General features: G+C 42.9%; 1 protein-coding gene across 1 annotated transcript; it reads right to left on the bottom strand.

Moving 5' to 3' along the window:
• Positions 1 to 5,988: 5,988 nt before the first annotated feature.
• On the bottom strand, positions 5,989 to 15,897 carry fam20b (FAM20B glycosaminoglycan xylosylkinase). The gene is made up of 9 exons (XM_062395044.1): positions 15,730 to 15,897; positions 14,394 to 14,710; positions 13,970 to 14,217; positions 13,799 to 13,885; positions 13,586 to 13,695; positions 10,329 to 10,500; positions 8,339 to 8,530; positions 7,373 to 7,432; positions 5,989 to 7,044 (listed from the first exon to the last, which is right to left on the bottom strand). The coding sequence occupies exons 2-9, from the start codon at positions 14,520 to 14,522 to the stop codon at positions 6,813 to 6,815; spliced, it is 1,230 nt and encodes a 409-aa protein (XP_062251028.1). The 5' UTR covers positions 14,523 to 14,710; positions 15,730 to 15,897; the 3' UTR covers positions 5,989 to 6,812.
• Between the last annotated feature and the right edge of the window lie 1,183 nt (positions 15,898 to 17,080).

Raw genomic sequence — 17,080 nt, 5'->3', positions numbered from 1 at the left:
TCTCCCTTATCCAGATCTGCACCAAAATAAAGGGTTTTTCCGTGGCCCACACCACATCCTTCCATTAAGTCTCATGGTAACTAACAGACAGTCAAACTAACCCAGATGGAAACATAACCCCCTTGACGGAGGAATATTATTATATATATATTAAAAAGGTACTTATTCTGATGCTAAAAATGCTCCTTTTAAAAGGTAAGGCATTATGACTGTATCAAAAGTAGAGCTGGATTGATCGGTGGATTAATCAATGAGATGATCATCAGACAATTCATATAAAAATATTTTCTGATGTTTTATGCATCAAACAATGACACAAAAAAAATAGTCGGCCGATTTAAATAATATTCAGCTTCAGGATTCCTGTACCGGACCAGCTTTGGCCTTGTGCACAAACGGTGGGATCTTATTAAAGATGTGATCTCCAGGTTTAGCTGCTTCAATTCTACAAAATAAGATCTACTTCTTTCACACAGGACCGTGAACAGGTTGTTGTTGACAGTAAAACTATTGGTCATTTTGTTTATCAAGATGATAAACAAAAATGCAAATCAGTCAACACAAGTCGTGCCATTGGTGTGAGTCCTGCTTCGTTGGTCGGTTCTCACAATAGTGCTGAGGTCATCTTTGTCTTCGTGGAGCGATCATTGGCCCTCATCAGAAGTAACACTGCCTCTCTGTCCCCAGCAGGTAGTTCAGGCCAACGGTCGCGTTCTTAATCTGAAACGTATCGTTGGCAAACAGGTGCAGACTCGCCCACTCCTTCGCCCGGAGGAACACGATGTTGTGGAGCCCCCTGCAGACCTCACGTGAAGCCTGCAGGGTGAAGGAGCTGACAGGAGTGTTGCTCCCCTCCACCAGCAGCTGCAGTGACCCGTTGCTATTCTCTTTGCTCAGGCTCTTGTAACACACGTCTACGTACAGAATGTAGGGTCCGGTGCAGTTGACGTGGATCCTCTGCTCATCAACCAGACTCATCATGTACTTACTGCGAGTGTGGACAAAATGCAACGTCTCGTCGCCTTGAAAGCCTGGATGACAGAAGAGAAGAACGTGAGAAAAACACGTGTTTTACCTGTGAAAAAAGCTCAAGGTCGTGTCAACATTTTTTTGTTGTTTGAGTACTCACGTGAAATTGGATCAAACTGTATGTGTACGTTATCCTCAGACACCTGTTAAGACAAAACACTGACGTTAGAGAGTCTGTTGATGTTCATTGACCTTCCATCTGTCCTGGTTTCAGTTGGACTTTACTGCTATGACATGTTTGAAAGGTCGTGGAGCTGTTACACCCCGATGTCTGTCACCGGGAAAACACAACTGACATTGTTTATGTCAGTCGGTGGTTAGGTCGCATGCAGTGAAAACAGGGCGGGCCGAAAACTGGGGAAAGTCTCAGTGTGGGATGATTAATAACTGTAGTGAGGGCAGCATCGCAGCAATAAACACTGCAGCCTAAATGTAGAACAAATGTTAGTCATGAAAAATAATCCTTATACAGAAACTAGAAGAAACAGTCATCCAGGTCATAGGATGTGTGAAGAGCCTCAGAAAACCACAAGTGAAAAAAGCGTGACATGATCGGGGAGAAAGGACCAATGAGGCTTCCTGTCGCTAACTCTTATTTAATAATGTTGTCTAAAGTTGGGACCATCTGTTCTGTAGGAGAACGATTTCTCACAGACAGAAGATTCAGTTTGACTGAGGAAATTTAAATGAGCAAAAGTGGGAATTGATATCACTGCGATTAATGGTCAACTCCAATTAGCAATTTAAAGTCACGTGTAGGCTCATAAAAGTTTGTTTTAATTAGTTTGTACAGAGGCAAAGGAAGTGGGAGAATGTTTTTTATCCATTTGACTGAACTGATCTTTCTTCCCAAACATTTATTAAAAGAAACTTTCAACAAGAGGAGAGGAGAGGAGAAGAAAAGAGAGAGGGTAAAGAGGAGAGAGAGGAGAGAAAGGAGAGGAGAGGAGAGGAGAGGAGAGGAGAGGAGAGGAGAGGAGAGGAGAGGAGAGGAGAAGAAAAGAGAGAGGGTAAAGAGGAGAGAGAGGAGAGAAAGGAGAGGAGAGGAGAGGAGAGAGGAGAGGTTATCGATCCTAAGAACTGGCTGACCATCATATAAACAAAAAAAACATTCACAGCACAACCGCAGAAATATAGAGAGACAGGCACAATTTACAAAAAAGAAAAGAAAAATACAACTAGACAATCGACTCCACCAGACCAATCTATTGAAAGGCTGGGTGTGTAATCCCATGGCAACAGTAAGTAAACCAGTCTAACCAGGCCGAGAAAAAACAACGTGTTCCACTACAACAGCAACCAGTGATGGACAAAAGTGTAAGAAATAGTACAAGAGTTGTCCTGTCTATACTGATGAGCAGTGTGTCAGTGTCCATCACCTCCTCTGCACTCACCCTCTGCTGCTTCTCCGCCCTCCAGTACACACACACTGTGACCAGCAGGCTCGCGACCACCAGCACATTCTGCACGGCCACCACCACCGACAGCCTCCTCACGTGGCTCTCCATCTTCCCCGGCTCAGTCTGGTGTGTGCGCCCTGAAGCATAGCAAGAGTTTTATAAGGTGTGAGTGAGAAGGAAGGAAGGAAGGGGGGAGTGACTGGAAAGAAAGGTCATATCAACAACAACAACACACACACACACACACACACACACACACACACACACACACACACACACACACACACACACACACACACACACACACACACACACACACACACACACAGAGAGACGGACAGACAGACACAAAAACAGAAACACACAGAAAAAGGAAACAAGCACGCACAGTTACAAGCACGCACAGTTACAGATGCAAGCACGCACACACGTGCACACAGACGCACAGAGAAACAGACACACACAGGACACGTTCACACACACACACACACACACACACACACACACACACACACACACACAGAGAGAGACCGACAGACAGACAGACACAAAAACAGAAACACACAGAAAAAGGAAACAAGCACGCACAGTTACAGAAGCACGCACGCACACACGTACACACAGACGCACGGAGAAACAAACACACCCAGGACCCGTTCAGACACGTTCACACACACACACACACACACACACACAGGGACGACAGACAGACACAAAAACACACAGAAAAAGAAAACAAGCACGCACAGTTACAGAAGCACGCACACACGTGCACACAGACGCACAGAGAAACAGACACACACAGGACACGTTCAGACACGTTCAGCCACGTTCACACTCACACACACACACACAGAGAGACCGACAGACAGACAGACACAAAAACAGAAACACACAGAAAAAGGAAACAAGCACGCACAGTTACAGAAGCACGCACGCACACACGTGCACACAGACGCACAGATATGGCAAGCCGATTGAGCATTTAAATGCTCAATCGGCTACATACACAGAGAAACAGACACACACAGGACACGTTCAGACACGTTCAGCCACGTTCACACACACACACACACACACACAGACACACACACAATTCACCAGCCCCTTACCGTAAGCTTAACCATCACAACTAATTACCTAACCTTGACCTAATTCTAACCCCACACAGTTACAGTATGCGGCCAATTTACGTGCAGGGCTGCAGGTGTGTGAAACATCTCACGTTTCCTAGGGAATCCAAACAAAGTGCTCTCATCACTGTATGTCTGAAAGTCTACACATCTTCCGCTGCAAACTAAAAAAAAACACAACTTCTGACTATACCTTGAATATTGGTACCCTCATGGATGGTCGAATGTGCTTATTGTAAGTCGCTTTGATAAAAGCATGAGCTAAATGTAATGTAATGTAAAGAATGGTGTCAAAAAGGCGATTAAATGCATCTTTAAAGATGCCAAACTCCTCCTGTAGGAATACGCAGCATTTGGTAATAGAAGCTTACTCCATTTCTGTTCATATTTATCTGATTTAATCGTGGTAAAGTCAAACTGGGGCCTTAAGGGAACCTGTTCCCTTGATTATCTTGTTCTTGTGTCTGTTTGCGTTTTCACCACATTGTTTCCCACAATCCACAAAACAATCAGGGCGAGTCAAGCCGAGTTGAAAGGGGGACAATTTCTTTGGCCTGTCACTCAGACTAGCTTTTATCTGTCAACTAAAGGTTATGATTTCAACAAGGTCACAGCATCGTGTGTTTAAAGACATCAGTGTTTCTGGAGTGGGATGATGTACAGTGTGTTTAGTGAGTCAACCCTCATCCTGTCATACTTCAGAGCTTCATCTTCAGTCGTCCTACGTAGAGGTTTTCATATTCCTGTAATAGTCGATGGGACTTCTGCAAGGTTCTTCAGTGTTGAGTTTGCAGTCGGCTTCATAATGTACTTTCCTACACTCTCCATCCCGAAAGGGATAAAGCAAAGGGACAAAGTGTAATTCGTTACAAGTAGTGATTCATTAATATACTCTTGTGGTACTTTTGTGTACTTAAGTTCACAGCTTCCAAGAGGGGAAACACCATTAGAAACAAGAATTAACGCTCGTCAACCAGTGTCGTTTTATTCTACATATTTTATTTCATAATCATGAGGTCCATGAGCTTCACTCTCAACCACAGACATTTTATCAGTTCATTTTCAAGTCCCAAATCCTAACAGTTAAACCGAGTCTAAGTGAACCTTTGTGTCAAATTGAAAGGATTCTCTTGAGGTGTTCTTCAGATAACACAGATTAGTGTGTTGACTTTAATTAGATAACACAGTCACTGTGACCTTGACCATTTTAAAGGAATCCCTGGGGGTGTTCCTGAAATATAAAAAAAAAAAGGTGATTTGTGAGGTCACAGCGACCTTGACCTCAGACCACCAAAACCGAATCAGTTCAAACCACGAGTCCAACTGAGAGTTTGCGCCAAAGTTGAGGAAAATTCCTTTGGGTGTTCTTGAGATATTGTGTTCACAATAATGGAATGGACGGAAGGATGGAAACCCCCAAAACCTCTGTCTCCAGCCACTGTCAGTTGTCGGCATAATTAAAGCTGAATGTTGTGGCATGATGGCAGCTAGAGACCAACAATATTTACCTGCTTCTTCCAAACACAATATGAAAACATCAGAAAACTCAATGTCTTCTGCGATGTGACCGGACAGAATGTGACAGAAAACAGTTTTTTGTCATAGTGTCAGTGTTCTGGGAGACGTCCCAACAAAAACACCTGCTTAGCATAAATGAAACAGATGTCCTATATATGTTGCACACATCAACACAGAGCAGGGTGGATGTGACAGCACCACGAGCCGGCAGCTGAGAGCGAACATCTGCTTGTGGGAGAGGGGCACCTGCCAAATGGTTTCACTATTACATTTCCCTTCTGCGGGGTTCAAGTTCTGCGCAAAGTGTACACGCTTTGTAGACACGATACCAACAACCACGATGAAAGTAATGAAATGTCAAGTGATAAGGAGGTTGACCAACGATCTGTACCAGAAGCACATGGTCGAAAGGGGAAGTCCATCATCACATGTATCGTAACAGCATTACATTGTTATAAAGGGCCCAAAATATGTGTTATTGAGTTAAAGAGTGTTATTGAGTTAATTATCAGCAGCATACACACAACCTCCACCAACCATCCACAGCCCGATGATGTGAGCATGAGAGGAAAGTGGCCAAAGTGAGGTTCAGAGTTTGTTCTGTTCAATCTGAACTGAATTTAGGACATGATAGCTGATTCAAACCTGGCAAAATGAAATGAAAGTTTGACAGAGAGTGAGACTCTGAATGGTGAAAACTAAAACTACTGTTTATAAACGGGAGGTTAATTATGACCAATGAGTTCCAGATATGACTTGTAATGCTTCAGAGATTGAGTTAAATTAAAGTAACAGGTAAGTCGAGGTCCCTTCCGACATGAGATAGTTAGTCTGACTTATTTGTGTCTAAAAAAAAAAAAGATTTTCAAATTGTGAACGGATGGAAGAATAGACGTCAGAACCACAACCAAATAGATCATAGTTTAATTCTGTAGATGAACCCACACACCTGACCTCTGCATCCTCAATTCTTACATGTCAGTAGCTTTCATATTTATGGCACAATATGGCACTCTCACTCGCACACATCCACCCACACACCCTTAAGTTTATTTAATATTATCTACAAAGCTATATTCTCTCTCTTTTATGTGTATAGCACGTAGTTAAATATGTACACACTGATGGCTCAGGAGCTGAGAGCAATTTCTTTTCAGTTCAAAGGGAAAAAATAAGTATTTTCAGTTCTAAAACAGATCTTCAGTTACTTGGACTGTGAACGTCCAAACAGCCTGAAACAAGACTGAACTGTGTCTTCCATCCGGATGTTGGTGGCTCATTTGAACTTCCCATCGCCATCTCTCTGAGCCCTATGGTTTCCTCTCAGATGACGTTGAACCTGGACCGGGAGGGAAGATTGCAGAAGGAGTGTCGTCACAACAAGTAGTAGTAGTGCACAGATGTGTCCTTACAGCAGATATTGTCCTCTAGTGCACAACACTCCCTAGAGAACGTTTTTGTAGCTCAAAGTGACACAGTTCAAACACTTTGAATCGGGAGAACCACCCCAGTCTTGTCAGAAAGAATGGCAAGGAAGGGACAAGGGTTAAGAGAAGCCCAGTCATTGTTCCACCATGTCGTTCCATTGTTCCATTTGCCTTCTCCCTTATCTCTATCTTTAACATCAGGGTTGCGCTTATGTCTCAGTCAGCAACTTTTATGTCTACTTCCCCTTCTCGAGCGGAAGTCAAGTCCTTGCTGTTCCTTTTCTTTTGGGGAAATTTTCTCCTCTCTATGGATGTGGGAGGTTCATTCGGTCCTCTATTAGGGTGTTGTCTGGGCCCTGCGACTCCATGCACTGCTTGACAGTTGCTATGATTCCAGACAAACGCCTATCCAGGGCTGCGAGGTGCGTTTCAGCCAGGACCGGGTGGATGGGGTCGAATGCCAGAGCCTGTCGCAAGGCTGAGCTCAGCTCTCCACTTCTCAGTAGGTTCAACCTGTTCCACGTGGAGACGCGGACCCTGACAGGGAGGAAACACAAGGCATATAGTATTTAAACTAGAAAGCAACTCACTAGAACTGCATACCTCTAACAAGTCCCCTTATGAAAACAAAACTAAACTGACCTGATCCAGATTTTTGTTTAATCTGCACACACGCATATATCATGAATTATTCCCTTTGAAATCAAGGAAAATCTTGAAAAATAAAATGGATTTCTGCCTCCTGATCCTTCTTATCATCATAAACAAATGAATCAACAAACAAAGGGACAGGGGTGAAAAGGGGGTCAAAATCATCGTCAGAATTAGAAGAAAACGAAGATGTGACAGTTAAGTAGGTACTCACATGCAACACTGGTAGAGTGGTGCCAGGATGCTTCGTTCATCCAGAGCTGCGTTCCCAAAGCTACACAGACAAAACAAACAAACAAACACGATTTAAACAATTTGACATAACAAATGCATTGACTCAAACAGGCCATCAAAGTTCAGATATGAACGTTTTGCTTAGTTTTCAGTTTACTGTCCAGCCCTGATGTGAATATAAAATGACAAAGGCTAATATGACTCTGTTTGGTTAGGAAATGACTCTTTCTGCCGACTGCAAAGGATCCTTGATAAACTGATCAAATGAAGCTACTCCGATGTGAAAAATATCTGTTCTGCTATCCAACATGTAACATATATGATGTGCTTTATAAAAAATGATTTGATCAGTAGGCTCAGTGAGAAAACCAGCCATCATGCAGACAGAAGTTTCCCCAGTTTCGATCGTGCAAACAAAAAAAGCTCGAAATGGATTAACGGTTGAACGTCCCCCCCACATGAAAGTGTCTGGTCCCATGAATCAGACTGAGGGCAGTTTCAGTGGTAATTACAGAGTTCTTATCAAAGATGAACATGCAAGAAATTCTCAACATATTGTTATTAAAAATATAGAAATGAAAAAGGGAATTTTTTGAAGACGACGAGCCAACACGTTTGAGTTTTTACAGAAGTTTAGTGAGTCACTTCTCTAAATTGGAGATTAACAGTGAACTTTTAAGTTTAAACAGTTTGAATTTTCAATAAAAAATGTATCATTCTGTTTTTGATTGTTAATTATTGTTGTTTCATAAACTTCTCATCAAATCTGCCTAATATAAATTATATTATTAATAATACTAATAATGATATTAAACTGTTATGTTTAAGGACGAGGAGAAGGAGGAAGAAAAGGAAGGAGAAGAAGAAGAAGGAGGGGGGGGGGTAGGAGGTGACAAAAGTAGAGAGGAGAACAAAAGCAGGAGGAGACCTAAAAGCACTAACTCACCTTTTTGCGTTGTCGAGCAGGATGAGCATGCTGGCGCCCCCGTCATCCTGGAAACTCTCATAGTGATGCCGGTCAGCGTTCCCAATGAGATAATCAAATATGGCCGTGTCTATGACATCCAGCAGCCTGGGCCCTGCATCATATGGTGGCATTTTCTTCACAGCCTCACAGTAACTCTCATCGTACTCCCACCTGGATGTTTACAACATAATAACAATCAAATCAAACTTAACAAACAGGGGGCCTCTGTTTTTGTGAAAACATACAAGTAGAAAGACACAATTTTTTTTTAATTCTCGTGTTTGCGTGTCGTCCTGTGTGTGTTTGAAATTCCTTGTATTACTGGAACTCCCTACATGCAGTCGGCAGAGGCGGAGTCACACACCCTCAGATTCTGAACAGGTCTGCTAGTCAGTTTTAAAATCACACTATTAAAAATTGTTACAGTCTGGTATCACAAACAGGATCTCACTACTACAGGTACTCTGGATGAGTAAACTTAATCCAGTCTGATGTTAATAGCGTGAGAAACAATTTCATCATGCCGTACATCCTGCTGATGTTACAAATCTTACATGTACAGCGTGCACACAGGAAACACAGTGCTCAGTGACAATGAGCTGATCCAGTCGTTTTTCCAAAGTGAAAGTCTGTCAAAATTTGCTGTTTAACTATTATGTGAAGTCAGCTTTTGCTTAATATTTAATAACCCACTGAGCTAGTATGTATCTTAAGTATCAAGGCAAATTCTCTGATGTCAATATAATGAGGTCTCTAAATAAAAGAGGACTGTATCTCTCACATAGTTATTTGAATATTGATGTCTTGCCACAAAAGATTAGTATCATTTTATTTCAAACCTACTGTTCCTGAGGAACACAACCTGTGTTAATGTCCAGATACCCACAGCGACAGTGTCACATGACATTTTCCGATAGTCAGTGTTTTCTATAAACCGCCAAAGATTCTGAAAGCGAGAGCATGACGGCTGAAACTCGCATCGCAATGGAAGAACATAGATAAGCCAACCCGCTGACTCCTCTTACTTCATTATTGGAACAAAAGACATTGTTAATTTTACTCTTAACACTATAGCAAATGTAAATCACTAAAAGTTTGGGCCAGCTCTATATTTTGCACTCTGCTGGGGATCCCTGACATCTGCTGCTGGTTGGCAAATTATCATCAAACTAGTACGGAAGACTTTCAAACATACAAGGGATAGTCACCATCTTGTTCTGTTTTCAAAATATTGATGAAGCAGCCTCAACAGAAATGATCATACTTTCGTTCTATTGTGACCCATAGATTATTTTGGCCTGGTGTTCATGTTGTTTTTTTGACTAACTGAGCAGTTTGTGGATAAATAAATGCCTGCATTTTATTAGAGAAATTAACTTCTGAAAACAGAAGGTTTCAAAACCAGGGAGATATTTCAATGCTCTAAATCCAGCAGTTGGTCAGGTGTTGAGTTTCCTCATAAGGTCACATCACTATATGCAGGGTTTCCCCCAGCACTGTCTTGTTAAGGCGGCCGCCTTAACAAGACTAGGGCCCCGCCTTGACTACCAATGTATTGAAAAAAAAACAAAAAAACAGAAGGTTTCAAAACCAGGGAGATATTTCAATGCTCTAAATCCAGCAGTTGGTCAGGTGTTGAGTTTCCTCATAAGGTCACATCACTATGTTTTCAGGGAAACAATTGTTGTGGTTCCACTTATGATGGAGAAGCAAAACCTCATCTCCCACTCCTATGTCCACCTTGGGAATCTTTTCTCAGAATAAAAGGAGCAGGTAGAGCGTCATTACATTTTAATAGTGGGAGAATGAGTCAGTGCATTTACAGCCACTCACACAAAAAAATTCTCTCTCTCTCCTTCTGGTAAACATGAAACACAATAAATCAGTCCAGTCATAAGATTTTTCCATGATTTTCTGAAACATAAGTCATGTGTGTAGATCTTTTTTAGGACACACTCTCCAAACCAACCTGGCAAGTTTCCCCTCTCTGTAGGTGCGTCCCCAGGGGTGTCTGTGTTTCTGCAGAGGCCAGACATCTGGCAGCCAAAGGGTTAATGAACCCTCCATGATTTCTCCCTCTGCACAGGCTGGCTCACTTTCCCGACAGTAGTAACACTTTCCATAGAAACATGTGTTGTTACCTGGACAAAGAGAGAGGGGGGAAAAAACAGTAATGAAAATAAATCCACCTGACCATTACGTATAATCAGCGATGAGATGTATGAGGTGCAAACATGGCTCTGATAGGAAGGACAGTGCGAGGCGTCACATCCTCTGAGGGAAATAAAACAAGTGGGAATAGAGTGAAGAAATGTGAACAGTGAGAGAGCACCCACATTCCTACTCACACACTCTGCCTCATTAAAATGACTCAGAGGACACACTGGTATGTTCAGTGCAAAAAACAACTATTTGAAGAAAGACTAAGCGTTGCATCACTGTCAACCTGTACTTGTTAGTGTTTTGAGTTTTCTCAGTTATGTTATGTACAGGAATCTAAATGAAATTCATTTTTATTAAAACCCAAAATACCCAAATTGTCCAGAGTGATTACTGTACGTGGCTTTTTTCAAATGTCAAATAATCCAAACGCTTAGTCAATTAAAAACTGTCCAGTCAACATATGTTATATATGTTGTCAATAAAAATGCAGGGTTTCCCCTTCATTAGCAGGTGCCACCTGGCCAACAAGAAACCCTGTGAAGTAAAAAAATGATTTGAACAGATCAACTCAAAATAACAGCAGAAAAATAACAACAAATATCCATTCATTTGGAAATCCATAGTAATTTACACAAATATGTGCAGCGCTGGGTTAGGTTGTTCTCATACAAGAGCCAGCCTGGGCAACTTTTGACTCGATGCAAGTCTCTTGTAATGTAGAGTCATTGAATAAGAGGGATACAGAGCTAGTGTGACGGTATTTTAACAGCATCATCATTTGGAGGCTGTCACTTGAGTGACTAGAGTCCACATTGAGATGAGATTGCTCTGTTCAGCTCAGATCACAAGAGAGGGCTGGGAGACAACTGTTGTCACAATGTGTCCATGACCACGTCTGTAGTTGGTTTGGCCAAACGGATCACACAATGTGTCCTTAGTGCCGACTGTACCTGACAGTGAAGATGCATTTACAACAGTGCCTTCATGTGGTCGAGCACAACCCAACTAGGTAGAGCACAAGGTAGATTCTCATGAAAGCTAAAAAATGGCGAATAGGACGAAGCTCCTTTTCATGGTGCTTTTAAATTTACACTGAAATATAATATGAACCATGATGTAATGAATTTTCTGGAGAATCCGGTGAGAATCACTTTAATAAATAAAATATGAACCTCTGACAAATTAAAGGGATATTTCAAAGAAAAATAAAAATGTACTCATTATCCACTCCATAACCTCCTACAGTGTTTTGTGGAGTCAAACACTTCACCCACCCCTCCATCAGCATAATAGTGAATCGATAAAGAGGGAAATTATCCCTTTAAGGCCCATTATCCAATTGATGCACAATAATTACAATTTAGTCAAAAAGATTGCATACTCCAATGAGAGGCAATCTCAGATGACATATTATCATAGTGTCTAATGGGAGCTTGACAACAATTCACAACTCAAATGATGGACTAACTGCAACAACATCTTAAAGTAATTCTTTAGATATTTACAATTGGACTGAAAAATCTGAATTAAAGTAGCAGAGACCAGCATTTTAGACTGTAGGATTAGTTAGGATTTAAAAACAATGAATACTTCATTTCCCAAAATGCAGCTAATAACAAATAGTAGTGTCCTTCAAGTTTCTTTACCAACCCAACCTGAGAAAATAAACTAGAATGACATCATCTGTGGTTATATTGTGATTTCTCCCTGATGACCTGACCTTTATATATAAAACTGCTGGAGTTCCCCTTGAAAAAAGGTGATGTTTATTGTAGATATTGTATTCAGTTCTCATGTTTCACTCTCACTAAGCCTGTGATGCTCAGCTCGGTATGTCTTTAAGTGAAAAATAATTGAATTCAGATCATTGGTGGGCCCCTGCAAAGAGAATTTTTCACCTCTTTCAAATTTTTAGCTGCTTTCGCCTCCCAACAAAATTCTAGTATTGGAAATTGCGAGTGATCACGTTTGTCTCCGGCCAAAAATTATGTCTATAAGCAGTTGAATACAATAAAATAATTGTGTAGCGTATATCAGAAGTCGATTGGCAGTGTACAAAATAAAATAAAATTATTGATGTAAATGCATAAATGTACACCGTTTCAAAGAGCAATTAACTTAATTCTTACGAATATTCAGTCTGACATTTGAATAAGAATTAATAAAATATCCTTAATAAATACTGCCTGTAGGATTGTGTGTGTGTGTGTGTGAGTGAATCAAGATTAAGATTAAGATCCATTTATTCATCCCAAACACATGCACAGACATGCAAAGGCACACTCATGCAGGTAGGGAAATTTAATCTCTGCTTTCTGGTGCAGGACACACAGAGCAGTGAGCGACCATGTACGGCGCTCGGGGAGCAGATGTTAGGGGAGTAAGATGCCTTGCTCAGGGGCACTAGACAGGGTAGGGAGACTCTTGGATTTTTGGACAGATCAATCCAGGTTCGTCTTTTTGTTGTCTCTCCGTGGAGTCGAACCAGAGACGAACCAGAGACCTTCTCTGCCCATAGTCCAAGTTTCTGCCACTAGACCACCACCTCTCCAACGAACATTAAGTAAACTTCAATACTGTTCAGGTCCTATTACCTTGTGATCAGTGCTGGTGTGTATTGTTGACATGTAAAGTGAGCGTGTGTGGAGGCCGCACATTTCCCACCCCTGGTTTAGATAGGTCTACCTGTCTAGTGTAGGAAAAAAACAGGGCGTTTAAAATCGACTCCATTATTTTCTATTTTAATATCATGACACACGTGTCTGTCAAAAGAATAACCGTGACTTCCCGCATTTATTCTTTATTATCTATACAGTACCACTCCCTCACCAAACAGGTCTTGGAAGGGAAGCTCACGACTGCTTAAACCGTAGACAAAGACAGGGACAGTGAAGCAGAGAGTGATCAACAGACAGAGTAACAACTCAGATTCTTTTTCCGAGTGACTAAGAATTTGGACAGACTGATCAAAAGAGAAGGGACATGATTCATTTCTTCTCACTAAAGCATTGTTGGAGACTTTTGAGAGAGTGAGAGAGGAAGAAAGAGTGGATCAGTTCTCACCCTGCATGAGGAAGGTGCTCAGCAGCTGGTCCGCCGCCACAGGTTTGAACTCTGTCCGCAGGTTGACGAATCGCCCGACCACAAGAGGTGCTCTCCTGAACCCTAGGATCCTGCAAAGAAGTCAGGAGGTGATACCAGAGGGTCATTACAGTCCTGAACCATCAACAGATCTGAGTCGGGAGGAATCAAATTCAAATAAAGATGCCCACACACCTATCCAAGTGAAAAGCTGCCACCTCTGCGTTGTGTCTGTCGTAGCCTGCGTATGGCTCGCCCTCAACGACATAGTCTCTGTTGTACCTGAGGGAGGGTTGACAGGACAAACGTGAGAAAGCTAAAGCAGCTTTATGAATAAAACACCGGTGCGTACTTCACACCACTGACCTTTTGGGTTTGAAAACCACTTTCTGTCCCCCATCCAGCACCAGCAGGGCTTTGAGCTGAGTGCCCTTATAGCCCACATCTGCCCGTTCAATCCTGGAAGTGCTGAGGGCAACGAGCACGGCAGCCAGCTCGGGGGTCTCCTCAGGGTACACCTCTCTCGGGCCCACCCACTGGCTTGCTATCTCCCACGGAGACTGGAGGGTGTGGGTGAGACGAGCACTGCGGGACAGAGCGAGGCCAGCTTCCATCTGTTAGCGATGAATGATAATTACAGTGTGTCATTACATGTATGCAAATGCTGAACACACTGACTTTATACCAGCAACCACTGAATAATACAAGTTCCTCTCAATTAGAGTTCCCAATGAGCGATGTGTCATTTCTATATATTCATAGTATCTGAACAGTGGGCCTGCACCCTGACCTTGCGAAACGCTCTGAGGTCCCGTCGACTGGCTGCAGATCCTTCACCTCCATCCAGCAGGAAGATCTTGGCCAGGCCCAGCAGGAGAAGCACGGCACACAGCACCAGCATGCGCTGTTTGAGCTTCATCTCCGCACTGACTGGCCCAGAACCTCTCCTAGCCCGACGCTGTGTTTCCCCCAACGTGAGTCCCCCTCACCCCCGATGCATGGCCCGGGCAACACCCTGTCGCCCGACCCACCTGCTTGACCCCAATTTCCTTCAAGTTCGAGAGGAGCTGTGACACCTGGAGCTAAACCTAACAAATCGGCAGCCACCTGCGGTGAAACAGAAATAATGTTAGTAGGTATGGCCAGTAATAGGACAACAAAGAGAAAGAGACACAGGGAGAGAGAAGCGAATTGTCAATAATGTGTGGAGAGAAAACTGATTTGTTGCTGCCCCCCTGCTTGTTTCCCCTCAGGGGAGATGGTGACCCAGTACTGTAGCACAGCTGAAGCCTGTCCAGCATCTGTGAACACATCAGGATGCCACAGTGTGGCTGCTGTTTAAGTGTGAGTGTACCTTTCAAATTACGCCACGACACAAAACCTGTACTGTGTACCGAGGGCGGCAAAACCTCACTGGGTGTGCAGCTACAGTGAGAACTGGGCTGTGTTCAAGCGGAGGGGCCACGTCTGCAGTATTCGAAACCTCCCTGTAAGAACTCTGGATTTATGCTAAAGAAGAAACTATTATTTACTGCCCCTGTGTTGAGGGGCTGATGGGACATGTAGTCCTGCTGTGCTGCAGAGTGAGGATGGTGTTGGTGGGGATTGGACCAAGCACAGTCAGACAGAAACGGCCTGAAGCTCCGAGGTGTTTAATCCCACGTCATGGTGGATTCCCCCGGATGCTAAAGGCTAACACATGTCAAGCAGGCTGGATGATGATCTGCGCGTCACAGCAGCGACATTCACACCGAGCCGCCGCCGCCGCCAGGTCTAACTGACACCGGGTCCGCTGCGGAGCCTGGAGCTGCTGTTCTCGGGATCAGACCCAGAGAACACCGCTTCAGCTGCTGTTCACTCGGGTCCACGGAGTCAATTCCTCCGAACAATCTCTTTCCTTCTGCTGCCGCCTCTCCTGTCCGCTCCGCACGGACCGGGGGACGGCTCAGCCTCTCTCCGGGCCACACTCGGGTTATTCAGGTGCTCAGGTCTCTACAGCGACGTGGTCACATCCATGTCGACGCTGCTAGCAGCCTTAGCTGCACACCTTGCTCTGTGGGTTAGCACCAGCTAGCTTTTTACAGCCGTCTGTTGTGTTTACTGACCGCCCAGCGACGCTCACTCACCGTCTGTTGCTCACCGCTGACAAAGAAGCTGCAAGTTTCAGTAAAAAAAAACCTGCACCATGGAAATTGGATATGATGTACGGCGATGCCAGGAGTCACGGTAGTTTGTCATTTCCTCGGTCCCTCGGTGGCTCCCTCTTCCTCCGCCCTCTCCTTCCCTCTCTCCGGCCTGTCGCGTCGACTTCTTCCCCGCGGGTGCTCCGAGCAGCCGGCAGGTGGCAGTGTTACTCTGTTACTCTACATCCAACAGACTAAAGAGGGGCAGACTTCTCTTTAGTCTGCTCCTTGTCCCTTCCACTAACATGGAGGAGGATGGGGAGTTATAACCTATACTGTTATGCAGCCACCAGGGGGCCAGGGCTGATGATATGAAGTTTACATTAGTCTATTGCAACAAAATCCATCCTTTTATTTAATCTAATAAATGTTTTATGAATACATATATACATATATATATATATATATATATATATATACACATACATACATACATGTGTGTGTGTGTGTATGTATGTATATATATAAATATATATACACACACACACACACATATACACACGCATGTAAACAGTTGATTTGCTTTTAACTATTTACTTTAATAAAAATGTTTAATATACCTCTTTTGTTTCACACCTGTGATTAGATAATGTTATTTTGATTGAGAAAAGGTCTCATTCAGAACTGGGACACTGGCACACAAAGCTGTGAGCAACATTTTAAATACGCCTTACTAAAAAACATTTTGTTGCTAGATAATCCCTTCTTTCCTCCCTCTTTTTTTAGGTGATAAGGGTTAACGGATTCTTCCTTTTTCAGTTTGTTAACAAATAAATGTTTGAAAGACTAAAAATATATATTTTTCTTTACAATCACTCAAACACCACCGGCCCATTGAGGTTGTTCTCAATGATTGTTGATTGGGTACGGAGTGACGTAGTTTAGATTGCAATGAAAAAGACACAACAAAAGACAGCCTTTACTTTTAGCGCAAATAAAAAGCTAACATCTGTAACGTGATGGAAGCGATTTCATCTGTAGCCTAGTGAGATAATGTTTCCTTGATGAAAATTACTGGCTAAGAAAACTGAGCCAATGCATTTATACAATAACATTTTGGCTGATTTAAACATTTGGATTATTGGATAATAGTTTGGGCATATTGCCAGACCAATAATGAAGGTATCCTGGAAAGAAACTCACTCATGAGAGATACCCTCAGAGCTCTCTGTTATCAGTTAGGTTTCTGCAACAGGTCAAATAGCAGCTGATCATCGAAAAACTCTCCCAATCCTTCATCCATTTCCCAGTTCAGCAGTCACAACCTTCACCAGAACAATGAGCATGAAACTGA

Source organism: Platichthys flesus, chromosome 9 (assembly GCF_949316205.1).
Source record: "Platichthys flesus chromosome 9, fPlaFle2.1, whole genome shotgun sequence".
Taxonomy (NCBI): Eukaryota; Metazoa; Chordata; class Actinopteri; order Pleuronectiformes; family Pleuronectidae; genus Platichthys; species Platichthys flesus.
The sequence above is the reverse complement of the archived record's forward strand: the minus strand, read 5'-3'. Positions and strand labels throughout refer to the sequence as shown.

Excerpts from the sequence above, each read along its gene's own strand:
- fam20b (XM_062395044.1), bottom strand. The coding sequence starts at position 14,522 with ATGAAGCTCAAACAGCGCATGCTGGTGCTGTGTGCCGTGCTTCTCCTG. Across the intron at positions 14,218-14,393 it reads ACCTCAGAGCGTTTCGCAAG|ATGGAAGCTGGCCTCGCTCT; the intron begins GTCAGGGTGCAG and ends CATCGCTAACAG. Across the intron at positions 13,696-13,798 it reads GCAGCTTTTCACTTGGATAG|GATCCTAGGGTTCAGGAGAG; the intron begins GTGTGTGGGCAT and ends ACTTCTTTGCAG.